This window comes from Phaenicophaeus curvirostris, chromosome 4, assembly GCF_032191515.1.
Source record: "Phaenicophaeus curvirostris isolate KB17595 chromosome 4, BPBGC_Pcur_1.0, whole genome shotgun sequence".
Taxonomy (NCBI): Eukaryota; Metazoa; Chordata; class Aves; order Cuculiformes; family Cuculidae; genus Phaenicophaeus; species Phaenicophaeus curvirostris.
Window position 1 is genome coordinate 77,151,197 of NC_091395.1, and position 18,556 is coordinate 77,169,752.

Consider the following 18,556-nt stretch of genomic DNA (forward strand, 5'->3'; position numbering starts at 1 on the left):
GAAATAACAGAAGGGCCTTTTCTTTGCTTTCTTCTCTGCCTCCAGGTGGTACCAGCTACACTCCAAGCCTGGGAAGAAGGAGAAGGAGCGTGGTGAGATCCTGGTGAGCATCCAGTTCACACGCAACAACCTTACGGCCAGCATGTTCGACCTGTCTATGAAGGACAAGCCGCGCTCACCCTTTGGAAAGCTGAAGGACAAGGTGAAGGGCAAGAAGAAATACGACTTGGAGTCGGCCTCTGCCATCATCCCCAGCAGCATGGGTGCCCTGGACATGGAGGATGACTACAACATCGAGGGCAAGAAGTCCAAAGTCAAAGGTTTCTTCTTGAAGAACAAGCTACGCAAGTCGTCCCTGACGCAATCCAACACCTCGCTGGGATCTGACAGCACCATCTCTTCTGCCAGCCTGGGCTTGGCTGCAAATGTCCCCGAGGTAACCAAATCCCCGAGCAGACACAGCAGTCTGTCCACGGAGCGCTCTGGTAAGAGGATAACGGCTTTAATCCACCTCCCCTTTGCTTTTTTCCCCTGCTTTTCTTTGTTTCCACTGTTGAGGCTTTCCTGTAAATCTCTTAAGTAATTGCTTACCTAAGAAGCAGTGTCCTGCCCAAATCGTGGAATGGTTTGGGTTGGAAAGGACTCAAAACCCATCTAGTTCCAACTTCTTGCCATGGGCAGGGACACCTCCCATTGGGTCAGGCTGCTCCAAGCCCCATCCAACCTGGCCTTGAACACCTCCAGGGATGGGGGCAACCACGACTTCTCTGGGCACCCAGTGCCTTGCCACCCTCCCAGGAAAGCAGGAGCTCATCTCAGTCTCCATTCTTTCAACTTCAAACCCTCCGAGAGCTCCATGCTGGCAGTAACAGGGTTATCAGAATGGGGGGAGATGTCTAGGATTTTGCTTTTTGTGCTGAGCCTGTTTAGAATCATAGAATCATAGAATCACCAGGTTGGAAAAGACCCACTGGATCATCGAGTCCAACCATTCCCATCAATCGTTAACCCATGTCCCTCAGCACCTCGTCCACCCGGCCCTTAAACCCCTCCAGGGAAGGTGACTCAACCCCCTCCCTGGGCAGCCTCTGACAGGGACCAGTGACCCTTTCCATGAAAAATTTTTTCCTAATGTTCAGCCTGACCCTCCCCTGGTGGAGCTTGAGGCCATTCCCTCTCGTCCTGTCCCCTTTCACCTGGGAGAAGAGCCCAGCTCCCTCCTCTCCACAACCTCCTCTCAGGGAGTTGGAGAGAGCAATGAGGTCTCCTGCGAGCTTGTGGGCTACAAGGGAGCCTTAGGACCTTCTCTGTCCTCTAAAAGTGTGTGGCAAACCCTGGCTCGTAGCCCCTGGGAGAGGGCTGGGTGAAGCCGAGCACGTCGTTTCCAAGACGAGCTGCTGCCCGGCTGCCTAATGAGACGTCTCCGGCTTGGTGGCAAAGCTCAAACAGTGACCAGTTCCTGGTGATTAAAGTGATCTGAGCTCTTGGCGCTCGGAAAGCGGTGATTTGCAAACAAAAAAGGCCCTTGTAGTGAATTAATTCTCGCCGTCCCTTGAAAAGAAAATATATAATTAAATGGTTTAATTGGCTGGAGGTGGCAAATTCCCATATTGGGTGGGAGTCCCTGGGGACACGGAGCTTCTTGCCGTGCTGTGAAACTGCCCAGATGGTTTCTGCTTGGGTGACGTCGCCGTGCACGGCCAGAGGGTGAGTGGAGACACTGGTCTGGCCCCATTATCCTCATGTGAAGGAGACAGCAGCTCTGGCTAGGACACATGAGGAGCTGTGTGTCACCTGAAGTTGTAGAATCGTGGAATGGTTTGAGTCTGAAGTGACCTCAAAGCCCATCCAGTTCCCCCACCTTGCCATGGTCAGGGACACCTCCCACTGGATCAGGGGCTCCAAGCCTCATCCAACTTAGCCTTGAACATCTCCAGGGATGGGGCAGCCACAGCTTCTCTGGGCAACCTGGGCCAGGGCCTCCCCACCCTCATCATCAAGAATTTCTTCCTAATGTTTCATCTAATTCTTCTCCCTTCCAGTTTAAAGCCATTCCCCTCGTCCTATCACTCCAGGCCCTTGGAAAAAGTCCCTCCCCATCTTTCCTGGAGCCCCTTCAGGTACTGGAAGCTGCGCTAAGGTCTCCTGAGAGCCTTCTCTCTCCAGGCTGAACAAGGCCAACTCTCTTAGCCTGTCATCGTAGCAGGGCTGCTCCAGCCCTTGCATCATCTTTGTGGCCTCCTCTGGACCCATTCCAACCATACCAGCTCCTTCTTACATTGGAGATTCCAGAAATGGACACAGGACTCCAGATGAGGTCTCACGAGAGCAGAGTAGAGTGGCAGAATCCCCTCCCTCGCCCTGCTGGCCACGCTGCTCTTGAAAGCCCAGGCAGTCGTTCTCACCAGGCACTCCATGTAATCCCAAAAATCTGCTGAGAGTCATAAATAGCCACAGGGTCAGGAGTGGGAGGGAGAAGCCGGCACTGGACCCAGCGGGCTTAGTTTTCGTAAAGCAGCAGCCTGGACTGTCGGAGCAGAGCTTGGAGGCCCCTCATCTTTTATTCATAGATTCATGGAATAGTTTGGTTGGAAGAGACCTGAAAGGTCATCCAGATCCAACCCCCCTGCCATAGACAGGGACACCTCCCGCTGGACCAGGCTGCTCCACGCCCCATTCAACCTGGCCTTGAACACCTCCAGGGATGGGGCAGCCACAACTTTCCTGGGCAACCTGGGCCAGGGCCTCCCCACCCTCATCATGAAGAATTTCTTCCTAACGGCCAATCTAAATCCTCCCCCTTACAAGGCCCGTGGAGGACATGGAGGTGATTAATGGCAGCCAGCATGGCTTCACCACAGCAAATCCTGTATGACCAACGTAGTGGCTCTCAGTGATGGGGTAACGACAGCAGTGGACACGGGTAAACCAACGGATGTGATCTATCTAGACTTCTATAAAGCCTTTGACACGGTCCCCCACAACATCCTCCTCTCTAAATTGGAGATATGGATTTGATGGGTGGACAGTACGGTGGATAAGAACTGGTCGGATGGTCGTGTTCAAAGAGTGGTGGTCAATGGCTCAAAGTCCAGATGGAGATCCATGACGACTGGTGTCCCTCAGGGGTCCGTACTGGGACCAGTGCTGTTTAATATCTTCATCAGTGATACAGACACTGAGATTGAGTGCAGCCTCGGCAAGTTTGCAGATGACGCCAAGCTGAGCGGGGCAGTTGCCTCACTGGAAGGATGGGATGTCATCTAGAGGGACCTGGACAGGCTGGAGAAGTGGGGCTGGGAGAACCTCATGAGGTTCAACAAGGCCAAGTGCAAGATCCTACACCTGGGTTGGGACAATCCCCATTTTCAGTACATGATGGGGGTGACGTGATTGAGAGCAGCCCTGAGGGGAAGGACTTGGGGTGCTGGGGGAGGAGAAGCTGGACAGGAGCCGGCAGTGTGTGCTCACAGCCCAGAAACCAACCATGTCCTGGGCTGCATCCAGAGCAGCGTGGCCAGCAGGGTGAGGGAGGGGATTCTGCCCCTCTGCTCTGCTCTGGTGAGACCTCACCTGGAGTCCTGTGTCCAGTTCTGGATTCCTCAATATAAGGAGGATATAGAACTGTTGGAATGGGTCCAGAGGAGGCCACAGAGATGATCCGAGGGCTGGAGCACCTCCTGTACAAGGACAGGCTGCGAGAGTTAAGCTTGTTCAGCCTGGAGAGGAGAAGGCTCTGAGAAGATCTTATAGAGACCTTCCAGTACCTGAAGGGGCTACAAGAAAGCTGGAGAGTAGTTTGGTCTGTTTGTGTTTGCCGGAGCCAGAATAAATATTGCTTTTGATTTTCACCCTGGGAGTGACCTTGTTGGCCTGTGGATCACCGCACAGATAAATGAACCCACTCCCCCCAAGTCCAGCCTGGACATGAGTGTGTGGCTCATGGGTCCAGGGCAGGATAGGCGGCCACAACTTCTTTGGGTAACCATTGCCTCACCAATTATTCAATGCAAACTCTTAAATCTGATAGAAACATAAGCCCTTTAGGCAGCTTCTGGGTAGTTTCTTGCATTTCTTATTGATCGTGGATCTTCTCAGACAGGGGGTTTGGTGTTTTATGAAGACTCGTGTTCGGATCCTACAGTGGGAGGTGATGTGCTTGGGGGAAATATAGCCACCTACTTAGAATCATAGAATCACCACGTTGGAAAGGACCCACTGGATCATCGAGTCCAACCATTCCCATCAATCACTAACCCATGTCCCTCAGCGCCTCGTCCACCCATCCCTTAAACCCCTCCAGGGAAGGGGACTCAACCCCTTCCCTGGGCAGCCTCTGCCAGTGCCCATTGACCCTTTCTGTGAAAAATTTTTTCCTAATGTTCAGCCTGAACCCCCCCAGTGGAGCTTGAGGCCATTCCCTCTCGTCCTGTCCTCTGTCCCTTGGGAGAAGAGCCCAGCTCCCTCCTCTCCACAACCTCCTCTCAGGGAGTTGCAGAGAGCAATGAGGTCTCCCCTCAGCCTCCTCTTCTCCAGGCTAAACACCCCCAGCTCTTGTGACCCACGCTTTGCATTTCCAGTTCTGTTCCAGTGGAGCCTGCGAACGAGAAAGCCAGAGTGATTAAACAGGTCTCCTTAATATCTAGAAGTAGAAGATAACGATGCTCGTCCTACCTGTTGCTCAGGTGGCCTCACCTGTGTTTATGTTTGATTTCCCCAGTGAAAGACTTGTTGCCGTCTCCAAAGCTGACCCACAAGAGAGCGTTCAGTGACGATGTCTCCCAGGTCAGCCCGGTCCTGGAGCCCAAAGCGATCCAAAACCTGAAGCCAAAGAACGATCCCGTGTCTCGGTCTTCCCTCTGCATCAACGGGAGCCACATCTACAGCGACGAGCCTGCACCAAAGAGCCCCGTGTCTGTCCCGCAGAGCTCCGCGCCGCTTTCTGTGCCCAGCGTCCCCAGGCGCCACGAGGAAAGCTTCGGCTTCACCCCCCTCCATCCCGACCCCCACGAGGTGCCTTGGGGTGTCAGCAGCTTTGAGAGGCCTCAGCAGAGGGATGAGCCCAGGTTCATCCCGTCTCCTCCCACCTTGGCCTTGCAAGAAGAGCTCAGGGTCTCCACGAAAGCCGTCACTCTCAGTAACCACCTGGGCAGAGCCAAGATGGAAGAGAACAGTCGCTTGGAGAACAAACCGACTCAAGCTGCGGCGCCCATGGTCTTCTCCACGGATACAACGAAGGACAAGCAACCTGAGGAAACGAGGAAGGAAGAGAAGAAAGCCAAGGGCGGCCTCTTCCACCACAAGAGCGACGTGGGGAGCAAAGGCCACGGGGAGAAAGCGGGAGCTTCGCACGGCTCGTCCGTCCACACGGCTGCAGGGGGAGATGAGAGGAATAAAAGCGGTGGCTGGTTTGGTTCAAAGGAGCCCAAAGAGTCCCCTCAGAAACCCAGGTCAGTGAAACAGGTTTGTTGGTGTCTTAAGTAGCTGCCCCAGCCTCAAGGGCTGCGCTGTTAAATGCTTCCCAGTATTAGTCAAGAACTGGTCCCCGTTGCTCAGACTAGATGATAGTTGGAGAAACGCTTCCTTGGTCTTAAATGTCTCAATGGAAAAGTGATTTTTCCTGGATCCTCCTTTGCTTTCTGCCCCAAACCAACTCCGTTTGCTCTCCTGGGCTGCGTTTCCCCCTTGAGATCCCCTTCACGGAGAGGGAGATGTTTCCCTCTGTAGAGGTGAGGCTCAGCGTGGTCATGCCAAGTGTTTCTGTGGCTGCAAAGTAAAGGATCGTTATCTTTTAATTACATAAAAGAGCTTCCCTGGCAGTCAGGGAAGGATGTGGGACCCAGTGACATGTAATCACATGTTTTTACTAACCTCCCACCCCCTCTAGCCTGGGGCTGCAAGGCAACTTGAGGTATTAGTCATGTTTCTGAAGTAACTAATCCCAGCCCTGCTCCTCCCTCTTCCCATCCTACCCCAACCTTCCCTTCTCCCGATTATGAATCTCTAATTGTTTTCGCTTTGTGTGATGATTCATCCCTCCGACTCCTCAGCGCTGGATCTGCGGCACATGAAACGTGGGGTTTGTGCTGTTTCCGTGCGGGTTTTTCTTGCGCCGATGTGTCACTCGCATCCACCCCTGGAGGCTCTGGCAGCTGAGCTGGAGATCCAGAGGGTGGAGAGCCTGGGGTGGTGGTATCAATGCTCAGGGAGAGAGAGAAAACGGGGTTAAAAGCAGCTGAGAACTGGTTGAATCATAGAATGGTTTGGTTGGAAGGGACTTTAAAGCCCATCCAGTCCCACCCTCTGCCATGGGCAGGGACACCTCCCACTGGAGCAGGTTGCTCCAAGCCCCATCCAGCCTGGCCTTGAACACCTCTAGGGGTGGGGAATCCACAACTTCTCTGGGCAACCTGGACCAGGGCCTCCTCCCCCTCACAAGAAAACATTTATTCCTTATATTTAAGCTAAATCTCCCCTCTTTCACCTTAAAACCATTCCCCCTCATCCTATCCCTGCTCTCCCTGATCTAGAGACCTTCCCAGCTTTCCTGGAGCCCCTTTCCCTACTGGAAGGGGTTAAAAGCAGCTAGAGGGAATAACCAGCAGTTGAGAGCTGGTTGAACCCAGAGGGTTGTTTTATTTTAGGGGTTTTCTAATCTGGGCTGACTGGAATCGAAGCAGAAGGATTTTAATTCAGTCTAAGTCTCTGTTAATGAGGAGGGCGCTCATGGTTTATTCACAATAACCAGATTCCCACGCGGGTTAGACTGCTTTTAAAGCGCTGCTCAGACAGGGGAGAGGGGGTGAGCGCTTGGCTCAGGCTGCCCAGGGAGGTGGTGGAGTCCCTGTCCCTGGAGAGATTTCAAAGATGGGTACATGTAGGGATCTGGTCTAGTAGTAGACAGGTATGGTTGGATGTGATGATCTCAGAGGTCTTTTCCAACCAGGCAATACTATGATTCTATGATTATCGCAGTATAGATGGCATCAGGCCATACGTCCAACCTGACACCAGCGAGACCCAATAAATTCTTCTACAGCTTTGACTTGGACCAGTGGTGTGGTCTGCAAGGTCGTTCAGTGTAAGGAGGGAGGATAAAACCAGACAAGATGGACTTCTGTATTGTTAGAATAGTGGCGTTGTAATTAATGGTCAAAAACAACGAAGGACCAGCAAAGCCAGGCTGGAGACAGCGCATCTCCATGAGGAACGGCTGAGAGAGCTGGGGGTGTTTAGCCTGGAGAAGAGGAGGCTGAGGGGAGACCTCATTGCTCTCTACAACTCCCTGAAAGGAGGTTGTGGAGAGGAGGGAGCTGGGCTCTTCCCCCAAGGGACAGGGGACAGGACGAAAGGGAATGGCCTTAAGCTCCACCAGGGGAGGTTTAGGCTGGACATTAGGGAAATATTTTTCACAGAAAGGGTGATTGGTCCCTGTCTGAGGCTGCCCAGGGAGGGGGTTGAGTCCCCTTCCCTGGAGGGGTTTAAGGGACAGGTGGACGAGGTGCTGAGGGACATGGTTTAGTGATTGATGGGAATGGTTGGACATGATGATCCAGTGGGTCTTTTCCAACCTGGTGATTCTATGATTCTATGATCTCCCTGGGATGGTGGAAAGCCGACTCTTGCATCAAAGGAGACTCAGTCACCATCACCCATCACCCAGCTTGGGTCACATCCAAGGACAAATGCTTCTTATAACATTCCCCCTCAGCCAGGAGGCTCTAGCACGTCACCATCCCCCATTACAGACTTCTGCCTTAAATCTCCCTCGTTACAGTTTAAGCTCATTACTTCCCATTTTCTAATTGCGAAGGGCAATTAAAGCCCATTCAGATGTGTATAAACAGCCCAAAAGGGGCCCCTGTGAATCTGTTCCCTCCAGCCCCTGCAGCTTCAAAGCTGGGAGAGAAAAAACCCAGCCAGAGGAATGATAGAATCACTTGGTTGGAAAAGACCTTTGAGATCATCAAGCCCAACTGTACCTGTCTGCTACTAAACCAGATCCCTGAGCACCTCATCTACCCGGCTTTTAAACCCCTCCAGGGATGGGGACTCCACCACCTCCCTGGGCAGCCTGAGAACCCTTTCCATGAAGACATTTTTCCTGATGTCCAATCTGAACCTGCCCTGGAGCAACTTGATGCCATTTCCCCTCATCCTATCACCTGTCACTGGGGAGAAGAGACCAACACCCACCTCGCTCCAACCTCCTTTCAGGCAGTTGTAGACAGTGATGAGGTCTCCCCTCAGTCTCCTTTTCTCCAGGATAAACAACCCCAGGTCCCTCAGCCACCTCTCACAACCCTTGTTCTCCAGCCCCTTTCCCAGCTCCGTTCCCTTCTCTGGACACACTCCAGCCCCTCAATGTCCTTCTTGGAGTGAGGGGCCCAAAACTGAACCCAGGATTCAAGGTGCAGCCTCACCAGCGCTGAGTCCAGGGGCACAATCAAACACGTGAGGTCTCTCAAGCGTGCGATTGAAGAGTCAGCAGTGCTTATCCATGGATGTTTTATGGATGTCCACCTGCAGGAGCTATTCAGTTACCAGTGTAACTGCCAGAGCTAGAGACAGATTAACCTTTGCTTTGTGGAGAGAACCCACCTCTGAACTAAGCAGTTTTAATTTGTTGATGTCTCTTCAGAAAGGGTTTTTCTCCCTCCTGCTCTCCTGCTTCTGGAAATGTCATCTCTGCAGCTTCTCCCAAGTGACAGGGGACAGGACGAGAGGGAATGGCCTCAAGCTCCACCAGGAGAGGGTCAGGCTGGACATTAGGAAAAAATTTTTCACAGAAGGGGTCATTGGTCCCTGTTCGAGGCTGCCCAGGGAGGGGGTTGAGTCACCTTCCCTGGAGGGGTTTAAGGGACGGGTGGACGAGGTGCTGAGGGACATGGGTTAGTGATTGATGGGAATGGTTGGACTCGATGATCTGGTGGGTCTTTTCCAACCTGGTGATTCTATGATTCTATCAGCTGAGCAAGGGGCATCTCCTCACCTTTTTGCCCACCATGGATAGGTCAAGTTTGACCTGGAGCTGCACGTGGGGAGAGGGCATCAAAACCAGTCACCACTGCAGGACCAGAAACCTCAGCCTGTAATTAGTTAAAAGTCTGTAATTAGAAAGATGCTTTGCAGTTAAGATTTAAATTAGCCTGCAGCTAAGACAGGTTTGGCACAGCTGCTCTGGAAACACTTGCTCTTGCAAAAACACACCCTTTCTAAAAAAAGGAAGCGGCCGACTTTCAGTTGGTTTGGTTTTTTTGGCTTCGTAAAGGTTTTCTGTTCTGTTCTGGGTGCTTTTGCTGAGCTGTCGGCAAGCACACGCGAGCTGACACTGCCCTGAGAGCTGCAAACCTGTCCGCTCTCTTGACCAGCTTCCAAAGCAGCGTGGCCAGCAGGGCGAGGGAGGGGATTCTGCCCCTCTGATCTGCTTGGTGAGACACCCCTGGAGTCCTGTGTCCAGTTCTGGTGTCCTCAACACAGGGAGGACGTAGAGCTGTTGGAGTGGGTCCAGAGGAGGCCATGGAGATGATGTGAGGGCTGGAGAACCTCTGCTGTGAGGCCAGGCTGAGAGAGTTGGGGCTGTTCAGCTTGGAGAAGAGAAGGCTCCGGGGGGACCTTAGAGCCACTTCCACTAGGGAAAGGGACCCCAGGAAAGCTGGGGAGGGGCTCTTGATCAGGGAGGGCAGGGATAGAATCATAGAATCATAGAATCACTAGGTTGGAAAAGACCCAGTGGATCATCGAGTCCAACCATTCCCATCAATCACTAACCCATGTCCCTCAGCACCTCGTCCACCCATCCCTTAAACCTCTCCAGGGAAGGGGACTCAACCCCCTCCCTGGGCAGCCTCGGACAGGGACCAATGACCCTTTCCATGAAAATTTTTTTCCTACTGTCCAGCCTGACTCTCCCCTGGTGGAGCTTGAAGCCATTCCCTCTCATCCTGTCAAGACCAGGGTGAGGGAGAAAGGTTTTGAGCTGCAAGAGGGGAGATTGAGCGGAGATCTTAGGGAGAAATGTTCTCCTGTGAGGGTGGTGAGGCCCTGGCCCAGGTTGCCCAGGGAAGTTGTGGCTGCCCCATCCCTGGAGGTGTTCAAGGCCAGGTTAGATGGGGCTTGGAGCCCCTGATCCAGTGGGAGGTGTCCCTGCCCATGGCAGGGGGTGGAGCTGGATGGGCTTTGAGGTCCCTTCCAACCCAAACCACTCCATGATTCTATGATTTCAGCCCTAATTCCCTTTATTGTTTGTTGACTCTTGGAGGGGAAGGAGCTCCCAAAGGCTTTGCTAATCCATGGTGGTTCCTGGGCTTTGATACTGGCTTAAATGGAAGCAGGAGGGGGATAGTTTGCTCTTTGGAGACCTGAATAAAAGGCTGTTTGGGGTTTGTTGTTTTGGAGGTTGTGTGGTCAAGGCTTGTATGTAAGGAAGAAGCTCAGCAGGTTTATTTCAGGCAAGGCCTGGGGCTAAAACAATCGGTTTAACTGTTTTCAGGGTTTCCTACAATGTTATCAGAGCTCCACAGGTCCCGCTTCCTGCGCGTGAATCGGGATGATAAAATGAGGCTGCATCTCATGCTTGGCAATAGAAAAAAAAGATTAATTGTGCTCCCTCTTGTATAAATAATTGCGTTAGTGCAGGTTAAAGCCCCGTCCCTCTGTCGGTGCCTTCATGGGGGATGACGTAAAATCGCTCCTCACCTAGGTCGTCACTCCTGTTCCCGTCGTCCGTACCTTTATATCCAGCACTGAGGGCAAATATTGATTCGAATTCCTCACTTTGCATCATGTGCGCCTGGAAAGTTCATTTCCCGAGTGCTGGAAATGGGAAGAAGGTTTGGAACAACCGACCAAGAATTGGAACAACCGACCAAGAATGCCAGTGGCGTCTTGGCTTGTATCAGCCACGGTGTGGCCAGCAGGACCAGGAAAGGGATTGTGCCCCTGGACCCAGCTCTGGTGAGGCCGTACCTCAACTTCTAGGTTCAGTTTTGGGCCCCTCACTCCAAGAAGGACATTGAGGGGCTGGAGCGTGTCCAGAGAATGGAACGGAGCTGGAGAACGAGGGTTATGAGAGGTGGCTGAGGGACCTGGGGTTGTTTATCCTGGAGAAAAGGAGGCTGAGGGGAGACCTTATCCTGTCTACAACTGCCTGAAAGGAGGTTGGAGCGAGGTGGGTGTTGGGCTCTTCTCCCAAATAACAGGTGATGGGATGAGAGGGAATGGCCTCAAGTTGCTCCAGGGCAAGTTCAGATTGGACATCAAGAAATATTACTTCACTAAAAGGGTTCTGAGGCCCTGGCAGAAGCTGCCCAGGGAGGTGGTGGAGTCCCCATCCCTGAAGGGAATTAACTAAGATGGAGATGTTTGCTTAGGGACATGGTTCAGTGGTGGAGTTGGCAGTGTGAGATTAATGGTGGGACTCCATGATCTTAAAGGTCCTTTCCAACCAAAACAATTCTCTGGTTCTATATTGGGGTTAGAAGTTTGCATCTTCCTGGGCTCCTGCTGCTCACATCTTCTCATTCCTGTTTTTCTTTTGTGTCTGGGCTTTTGGGGAAAATCTCTGTAAAGCAGGACTTGAATTGGGATGATGGGCAGGCCAGGACCGAGGGGGAAGAATTGCTTGGTTGTGGACCAAGCCCCTCAACATCCTTCTTGTGGTGAGGGGCCCAGAACTGACCCCAGGATTCGAGGAGCGGTCTCCCCAGTGCCGAGTCCAGAGGGAGAAGAACCTCCCTGGCCCTGCTGGCCACGCCGTGTCTGATCCAAGCCAAGATGCCATTGGCCTTCTTGGCCACCTGGGCCACTGCTGGCTCATGTTCAGTCGCTGTCAACAACACCCCCAGGTCCTTCTCCTCCAGGCAGCTTTCCAGCCGCTCTGCCCCAAGCCTGGAGCTGCACGGGGTTGTTGTGACCCAAGTGCAGGACTCGACCCTTGGCCTTATTTATGTCTAGGTGATCTCTTTTTAAACCGAATGCTTCTATGATTCTACATTCTTTGACTCCTTCCCACTTGAGTTCCCACCCTGTACAAAAATGTCCCGGGCTGCTCTACCCATCCCTTCCCAACCCATTTCTGCACAAATCCTGCAGCGCCAGTTTTTTCTGTGCTGGTGGGAGGAAATTCCTGATCCCTGCCAGGCTTTGAAGCTGCTCCTGGGGCCTCCAGCACCCTGGTCCTGTTGGTTTCTACCTTCCATGGCTTGCTCACAGCAAGCCCTGGGGAAACCTCTTTCTCCTGAGGAGAAGGACCTGGGGTGCTGGGGGATGAGAAGCCCAACATGAGACATCAACGTGCTCTCAGAGCCCAGAAACCAACCGTGTCCTGGGCTGCATCCAGAGCAGTGTGGCCAGCAGGACGGGGGAGGGGGTTCTCCCCCTCTGTTCCCCTCCTGTGAGACCTCACCTGGAGTCCTGTGTCCAGTTCTGGAATCCCCAACATAAGAAGGAGATGGAGCTGTTGGAATGGGTCCAGAAGAGGCCACAGAGATGATGTGAGGGCTGGAGAACCTCTGCTCTGAGGCCAGGCTGAGAGAGTTGGGGTTCAGCCTGGAGAAGAGAAGGCTCTGGGGAGACCTTGGAGCAGCTTCCAGTAGGGAAAGGGGCTTCAGGAAAGCTGAGGAGGGGCTTTTTACAAGCTCCTGGAGCGATAGGACAAGGGGAATGACTTTAAATTGTAAGGGGGAAGATTTGGATGAGACATTAGGAAGAAATTCTTGATGCTGAGGGTGGGGAGGCCCTGGCCCAGGTTGCCCAGAGCAGAGGTGGCTGCCCCATCCCTGGAGGTGTTCAAGGCCAGGTTGGATGGGGCTTGGAGCAGCCTGATCCAGTGGGAGGTGTTGGGACTGGATGAATTTTGAGGTCCCTTCCAACTCAAATAATTCTCTGATACCATGAAATGCTACAGAAAGCAGGTTGGGCGCGGCAGGGTCAGAGCAACCCCTGGATCCACCTCTCCTAGGAAGGATTTTCCACTTACACCGAGGCAAAGAGCTGCGCTGAAGCTCATTCGGGCTGCATTTGAGCCTCACCCTCCCAAAGCACCTACTTTTTCAGCGCGTGAGCCCTTTATCTTGGCCGTGCAGCGTTACCCACCCTCTTGCAGATGGGCTGAGGCTGCCACCAGCCTGAAACTGGGGCTGCGATGTGGAGGAGAAAAACCTCCCTGCATTGAACAAGCTGTTTCCAATAGTCTTTCCATCAGGGGGTTGCTCAGCAATATTTTCTTTCCTCTTCTTATTTTTTTTTTTTTTTTCTTTGCTGAGAGGCTAAACCACGTCTATGAAGCGCTGCCAAAGAAATAAATGAGGGCAGAGAGGTACCCGCTATTTATTTTGGCTGGCGGAGCTGCGAGCTGGGCTATGGGAGGAGGAGGAGGAGGGTGAGTCAGCGTTTCAATGCAGCAAAGCTCTTCAGGCTGCTGCAAGTGGAGGTTTCCCTCTAGAGGAACACGCTTTCCTCGGCTCCTTCCATGTCTGAGCGCTTTCAGCATCCTTCGTGGGGCTTTTTTGGTAGATGTCTACCTCCAGCGCTGGGCTGGTGACCAAAAAGGGGGTGCGTGTCCCAAGGGAAGGGGTTGAATGGTCCAATATCATTCTTGATGAGCTTATTCTGTGCACCCATAATCAGTTCACGGATGACACTGAGCTGGGTGGAAGTGTCGAGCTGCTTGAGGGCAGGGAGGCTCTGCAGAGGGATCTGGCCAGGCTGGATCCGTGGGCTGAGACCAACGGGATGAGGGTCAACAAGGCCAAGGGCCGAGTCCTGCACTTGGGTCACAACAACCCCGTGTGGCTCCAGTCTTGGGGCAGAGTGGCTGGAAAGGTGCCTGGAGGAGAAGGACCTGGGGGTGTTGGTTGACAGCGACTGACCATGAGCCAGCAGTGGCCCAGGTGGCCAAGAAGGCCAATGGCATCTTGGCTTGGATCAGACACAGCGTGGCCAGTAGGAGCAGGGAAGGGATTGTGCCCCTGGTATTGCCTCTGGTGAGGCTGCACCTCAAATCCTGGGTTCAGCTTTGTGCCCCTCACTCCAAGAAGGACATTGAGGGGCTGGAGAGCGTCCAGAGAAGGGAACGGAGCTGGGGAAGGGGCTGGAGAACAAGGGTTGTGAGAGGCAGCTGAGGGACCTGGGGCTGTTTATCCTGGAGAAAAGGAGGCTGAGGGGAGACCTCATCACTGTCTACAACTGCCTGAAAGGAGATTGGAGTGAGGTGGGTGTTGGTCTCTTCTCCCAAGTAAGAATTGATAGGATAAGAGGGAATGGCCTCAAGTTGCACCAGGGCAGGTTCAGATTGGACATCAGGAAAAATGTCTTCATGGAAAAGGTTCTGAGGCCCTGGCAGAGGCTGCCCAGGGAGGTGGTGGAACCCCCATCCCTGAAGGGGTTTAAAAGCCAGGTAGATGAGGTGCTCAGGGATCTGGTTTAGTAGTGGACAGGTACGGTTGGACTTGATGATCTCAAAGGTCTTTTCCAACCAAGCAATTCTATAATTGTATGAATTTGTGCTTTGAAATCCCAGGGGGAAGGTGCAGGCTCTGCTGCCTGGAGGTTGTGGCTGAGAAGAGATTGTGCAGCCCCTGAGCAGGAACAGGGGTGGGCAGTGGGAAAGGAAATTCGGTGGCAGGGGGGTCGGAGGAGGAAAACTGTCGTCGCACGAAAGAAGATGAATTTAAGTTTGGTGTTACATCTTTAGCTTGGATTGGGCTGCACTGTCCCAGGTTGCCCCGGGGAGTGGTGGCTGCCCCATCCCTGGAGGTGTTCAAGGCCAGGTTGGATGGGGCTTGGAGCAGCCTGATCCAGTGGGAGGTGTCCCTGCCCATGGCAGGGGTTGGAAATGGATGGGCTTTAAGGTCCCTTTCAACCCAAGCCATTCCATGATTCTGTGCTTGGGGAGGACGATACGGGGCCACTGCCCTTCAGGGCAGACATTTGGGTCCTCGTGTTCTGGAGCCAGAGGTTGAATTGCTTCTGATTTACTTCCCTTCAGGAAAAGATTCATGTTCATCCACCTTGTTCCTCAGGAGAAGAGCAGCCTTCGTTCTGCTGCATCCTGACACCGATGTGTAGGTCACTATGGGATGGGGCGATCAGAGGCTTTCTGAAAGGAGGTTGTGGAGAGGAGGGAGCTGGGCTCTTCTCCCACGGGACAGGGGACAGGACGAGAGGGAATGGCCTCAAGCTCCACCAGGGGAGGTTCAGGCTGGACAGCAGGAAAAAATATTTCCCGGAAAGGGTGATTGGTCCCTGGCAGAGGCTGCCCAGGGAGGGGGTTGAGTCCCCTTCCCTGGAGGGGTTTGATGGACGGGCGGACGAGGCACTGAGGTACGTGGTTTAGTGATTGATAGGAATGGTTGGACTCAATGATCCAGTGGGTCTCTTCCAACCTGGTGATTCTGTGATTCTATGATTCTACAATTCTATGTAAGCACCATCCCAATTCCTGGTGGCCCAAACCACTGTGGCAGCCACCTGAGGTTGGGGCCAGCTCAACCGTGTGGCTGAGAGCTGCTTCTTCTCAGCCCCATCATGGCTTGGGGAAGGAAGACAAGGTCATCTTAGACGGGTTTGAAGAAACCTCGAAGCTGCTCCTCAATCTGTGCTGGGGGTGGCCAGTGCGATTTGGGGCACTGCCCATCGTGCTCCTCTGGCATCCTCCATTCCCTTGGAAAGGAACTTCAACCTCCCAAGCCTGGTGAAGGTCATTAGCAGCGAGCACTCATGAGGACCCTCCAGCTGATTAATGTTCTGTAGGGGTTCAGTGCTAGAGGCCAGCAGAGGTGGCTGGACGAGGTCTCAGCTGCTCTTACTCAGCACTAAATGCTGTTTAAGCAGAGTCACGGATGAGGGATCTTATTCTGGACCAAAACATTCGAGTGCCAGCAAGAAGGAGGAATTGAGGAGCGAGCACAGGCAGGATGGTGTGCGGCGTTCACAGTCACCCTGGGATCGTGGTGGCCTGTGTTGGACCTCGTTGGCTTCCCCTCGCAGCTGGAAAGGAAAAATTGCTTTGTTTTGCCCTCTTCCACCACAGATAAAACCCGTTTGTGGGTCCTGGGAACTCATCCAGCGTGGCCAGCAGGGCGAGGGAGGGGATTCTGCCCCTCTGCTCCGCTCTGGTGAGACCCCACTTGGAGTCCTGTGCCCAGTTCTGGAATCCCCAACATAAGAAGGAGGTGGAACTGTTGGAGCGAGTCCAGTGGAGGCCACAAAGATCATCCGAGGGCTGGAGCACCTCTGCTATGAGGCCAGGCTGAGAGAGTTGGCCTTGTTGAGCCTGGAAAAGAAAAGACCCTGGGGAGACCTTAGAGCAGCTTCCAGTAGGGAAAGAGGCTCCAGGAAAGCTGGGGAGGGGCTCTTGATCAGGGAGGGCAAGGATGGGATGAGGGAGAAAGGTTTTAAGCTGCAAGAGGGGAGATTGAGGTGAGATCTTAGGGAGAAATGTTCTCCTGTGAAGGTGGGGAGGCCCTGGCCCAGGTTGCCCAAGGAAGTTGTGTCTGTCCCAACCCTGGAGATGTTCAAGGCCAGGCTGGATGGGGCTTGGAGCAGCCTGACCCAGTGGGAGGTGTCCCTGCCCGTGGCAGGGGTTGGAACTGGATGGGCTTTGAGGTCCCTTCCAACCCAGACCATTCCATGATTCTATGACCCTGCATCATGAGCAGCTCTGCTTCTCTTTTGGAGAAGTTAAATTTGAGGGTGAATAGGGAAAGAGGTCAATCTGCAATAAGTGGCAGCAAAGAGGAGCTGCGTGCGTGTTCAGCTCAGGAGCACGGAGCCACCCAGCAGCTCCAGGCATTTCTCTGCACCCCCTCCATTCAGAAAAAACAGAAGAACGAGGGATGCTGTCCATGTGAGATGTAGTGTGGAGACCTTTGGGGTGGCAAACACCAAATGTTGGTGACAGAGAGTTGGGGACCAACCCCGTGCTGATCCCCACAGCATCCCCAGAGATGTTGGCTGCCAAGCAGAAAGCAGCTTTTGGTCTCTCTGGGGTGGTTTGTGCCTAAAGGTCCATCACCTTCTCCATCACCTTCTCCCGTAGTTTCTTCTGAAGGTTTTCTGAGAGCTTAAAGCACCCAGGAAGAGCTGGGCTGCTCAGAATTGTCTTCTGCAGGGATGTGTGCCTAGCTGTTCTCCACTCTGCACATGCCAGCGGTCCAGGCGAGGAGAGGACATGGTGATCCAAGTGAGGAGAGGACATGGAGACACAGGAGAGCACGGCTGGGCTGTGTGGGGATGGAAATGGGCTCCTGCACCACGGCCACCACTTAGGGACAGCAGGAGAGGGCACCCATGAGCTGTCTCTGCCTGCAGCACCAACTGAGCTACAGAATTGAGTGGAAATGAAGGCTTTGGGGTTTTTTTTTCGTGCCTGAATTATATGTTCTGCTCAGTAGAACCTGGTGTTGGGTCTGGTGGGTGCTGGGGTGGAGCCCATCATGCTCAACTGCTCGCAGTGTGCGTCACCTACTTTAAAAACAGGATGGAGGGACTTTGGTGGCATAAATAGACACCTTTCCAAGATGATGGTGTGTGAGGAGGGGCTTTGAAGCTGACAGGGTTCACGAGAAGCGGGTCTTACCCTGCTCCTCCTCACCCAGGCACCACTCATGGTCCAAGGTGCTCTGCAAGGACATAGCCCTGTCTGCTTTGAAAGCCACCGATGGTGGCTGCGCCTCCACACAGCGCTAACTTTTGCCTCAAGATGGCATTTTTGCGCTTTAAAATGTGTGTCTGAGGCTTTTTGTGTCTTCCATAATAATGAAAAGGGTTGTCCAGGCAGCTCTGCTGTTTGACAGCGCATTGACCGTGGTCTTCCAGTGCCACATGTGATCCCTACCGCACACCTGGGTGAGGCAGGAAAATACCGTGGCTCCTCACTCCAAGAAGGACCTTGAGGGGCTGGAGCGCGTCCAGAGAAGGGGACGGAGCTGGGGAAGGAGCTGGAGAACAAGGGTTATGAGAGGTGGCTGAGGGACCTGGGGTTGTTTAGCCTGGAGAAAAGGAGGCTGAGGGGAGACCCCATCACTGTCTACAACTGCCTGAAAGGAAGTTGGAGTGAGGTGGGGGTTGGTGTCTTCTCCCCAGTGACAAGAAACAGGATGAGAGGAAATGGCCTCAAGTTGCACCAGGGCAGGTTCAGATTGGACATCAGGAAAAATATCTTCATGGAAAGGGTTCTGAGGCCCTGGCAGAGGCTGCCCAGGGAGGTGGTGGAGTTCCCATCCCTGGAGGGGTTTAAAAGCCAGGTAGATGAGGTGCTCAGGGATCTGGTTTAGTAGTGGACAGGTACGGTTGGGCTTGATGATCTCAAAGGTCGTTTCCAACCAAACAATTCTATGATTCCGTGATTCTCTGCAAGGATGTGCCGGGAGGTGGAGGAGAAGCAGGAGAGGAGCCAGGGCCACGTCTTGACCTGGTGCTCCCTCCTGCTTGGCTCCTGTTCCTTGGCCGCTCGCAGCCACCCTACCTGCCCTCCTGTGTGAGAGGGACCATCGCATCCACTGTCCTCCTGATGTGTTGCCGAACAAGTTCTGAGGAACCGGGGTGAACTGGA

General features: G+C 53.5%; 1 protein-coding gene across 4 annotated transcripts in view; it reads left to right on the forward strand.

Annotated features, from left to right (window-relative positions):
• Positions 1-18,556, forward strand: part of RAB11FIP5 (RAB11 family interacting protein 5) — a 55,243-nt gene that overhangs the window by 23,987 nt on the left and 12,700 nt on the right. For all 4 annotated transcript variants that reach the window (XM_069856609.1, XM_069856611.1, XM_069856612.1 and 1 more), the window contains exons 2-3: positions 46-485; positions 4,721-5,450. In XM_069856609.1, the coding sequence (XP_069712710.1) occupies positions 46-485; positions 4,721-5,450 (1,170 nt within the window). The remainder of the gene's footprint in view (positions 1-45; positions 486-4,720; positions 5,451-18,556) is intronic.